General features: G+C 43.6%; 1 protein-coding gene across 1 annotated transcript; it reads right to left on the reverse strand.

The window, feature by feature from the left end:
• Window positions 1-264: 264 nt before the first annotated feature.
• CSUI_006537 (uncharacterized protein) lies at window positions 265-993 on the reverse strand (the record flags this gene model as incomplete). Its single annotated transcript, XM_068066693.1, has 1 exon — window positions 265-993. A coding segment is annotated over exon 1 (141 nt), but the record flags the coding sequence as incomplete, so codon positions are not given.
• Window positions 994-2,696: the final 1,703 nt, after the last annotated feature.

A 2,696-nucleotide genomic window follows, 5' to 3' on the forward strand; every position in this document is an offset into this window, starting at 1 on the left:
AGGAGAGAATGAGAAAGAAATGAGTGAAAAATTTGATGTAGAAAAACTAGGCGCAGGAAGCCGTCATGTTGGAAAGAAAGAATGAAGAATGACAACACAAGTGCGAAGGAAAGAACAGTCGGGTGGAGCCAAAGAGGAAAGCATGGATGAAGCGGGTGGATAGTGTATGGATTGATCAGATGTTTCTTCGCTATACCGGCAAGAGGCTTCGTAATCTCTACATTTCTCAATGTTGAGGAAGTCTTTCTTATCTTGTTCATGCTTCTGTCCATATCAGAAGGATTTAGTTGGAGAGAGAGAAGAACAAGGAAAGAAATTAAGAGATTCGATGGATGCTTTCTCGTGTATAGTATATATGGATGAGAGGGAGACAGGGGGGGACTTATTTGCTTCAGGTTCAACGCCATATATGAGGAGAGTACAAACACAATCGTCAGCTGTATATACACCTGCCGACTCGGGAGAAATGCACGGCAGAGTCGAGAGCTTTTCTTCCTTCTCTGAGAAGATACCAGCAATATACTCTCATTTAACAGTCTGGCGCCTTCGTCTTTTTGTATCTGTTAAGTTATCTGTCAACCACTATCTATGCATCCACTATAGAGGGAGACAGAGAGAGATCTTTTCTGTATTTCTATGTGGTATTATCTCCATTTGCAATATCTATCTATAAAGAGACAGATAGCACATAAATATCTTCCTGTATGTAGAGAGATACACAACCTACCTCTCTATATGTATATCTGTCCTTCTATACATATGTACCGATGTATATAGATGTATACAGAACTAGTTATATCAATCTCTTCACTTTCATATAGCCAAAGAGAGACAACGAAGTGAGGACTTCCTTGTTCCGATCCGTGTGATCCTCCACGGTATGCCAAGGTCAGTCAGTTCCTTCTTTGAAAAGTTGTCGACAGCGTTCTTTCTTTCTTTCAAACTTCTTCGTGCCGAGTCTCTTTGCGTGTCTTGCTAGGAGTGAACTTTCTGTTTGTCTGCTTCGTCTTTGTTACTTAAGAATCCCGACTCTGGAGTAAGAAGGAATGAACATACAAATAGGTCCCTCTGTCTTTTCTATCTCAGCTCCATTGTCTATCTCTACAAAGGAAAAGCATCTTGCGGGAAGAGCTGTTGACCTTTTCTTAGCTGTTAAACAAACTTCCAAGGCATGTCTGGTGTCTGTACAGGTGTCTGCGTGGCCTAGCTAGTCTCGAGCTCGCTAGCTGAAGTCGAGGGAGTACGACAGTGCCAGACGATTTGCTGTCTTCATGCAGTTCACTGACATCTTGGATCTTTGAATGCAAGAAAGACGCTTGGTGCTCGTACAGAACTGGATGAAAGTGAAGCGCTTAGCTCATCATTCTCTTCTTGCTATCGCCCTATCCGTTCTGGCAGGGTGTGTCTCCTCTCTCACGACTTTGGAAGAGGAAGAAAAGAAGGAATTCTATACCACATCATCTCTTCCCTTCTATCTTAGATTCCCCCTTGCTGTATCCGCTGGTCTCGCTTGAATGGACTTACCTCTCCTTGGTAATCTTCAGGAGAGAAGGGATTCGAACCCTGAACGAACAAAGAATGCTGAGAATCTCGATTCATTTCTACCTGTCCTCCGGGGAGAATCTTCGGAGAGACATGCAGTTGTAATCTTAGGAAGGACCCAGGGGGGGCTGAGCCCGTTCCCTTCTACTGTTCTATCAGTGTCCAGCGTATCTCGCGTGTATGTATGTATCGAGATGATATGATCAAAGGGAACCCATCCGGAGAGCCAGCTAGATAGATTAAAGATGGATAGATAGATAAAGATTACTAGAGAATATGCGTAGGTGACATGTGGGTGAACCGGCGGCGAGGAAAGGTTTCTCCTTTTCCCCTTCGTATGCCCTCCCTCTGCAGGCGGTGTACGTACAGCTCATCACCCTGTGCTATCACAACGATCATCATAGCTAGGCAGCGAAGATGAGTGAAAGGGAAGAAGAAGAAATCCTTTCTGACAACTTCGGACCCAGACGATGTCTTGTTCAATAAGCATGAGGAATTTCGGGGTGCAAAGATGATCTAGTCCTTATCTCGCACCTGTATATGTGAAGTCATCTCCGTTGTTCCAATTGTATTACACTCCTCACCCATCCGGTATTTTCTTTCTATCTTTGATCTCTCCATCCATCCATCTATCTATCGATCGACCGCAAGTCAATCAGTCAGTGCATCGAGCCACTCGCTCACTTCCCTAGTCTCGATCTACTTTTTCCTGGTCCTGTCTGTCTAGCTATGTCTATTTGTCTCTCTATCTATAGTCTATCAACCTATCTATCTTCAATCTCTTTATCTATCTATGTTATCTATCTTCAATCTATTCGCCTATCCCCCTCCTCTCTCTGACTATCGTCAATCTCTTTTAGTTCCATCTATCAACAGATTCGTCTATCCTCTATCTGCCTATCTTTGATCTCTATATCTATCAATCTATTTTGGATAGCTTTTAAACTATCTGTATGTATGTCTCTGTATCAGTCTCTTTTCTTTCTTCTCTGACTTTTGACCTCTCGATCTCTCGCTCTACATGCGACATACACCACACCTCTGAGGGAGTGAAGGTTCCTCCCCTTCCCTCCTCCTCTCTTTCCCTTCTCAACGTCATCATTCGCGTTCCTCTTCTCTTCTGTTACGCCAAGAACTTTGCTTGACTCGATCGA

The sequence above is a fragment of the Cystoisospora suis genome (assembly GCF_002600585.1).
Source record: "Cystoisospora suis strain Wien I chromosome Unknown contig_3319, whole genome shotgun sequence".
In the NCBI taxonomy this organism is placed as follows: Eukaryota; Apicomplexa; class Conoidasida; order Eucoccidiorida; family Sarcocystidae; genus Cystoisospora; species Cystoisospora suis.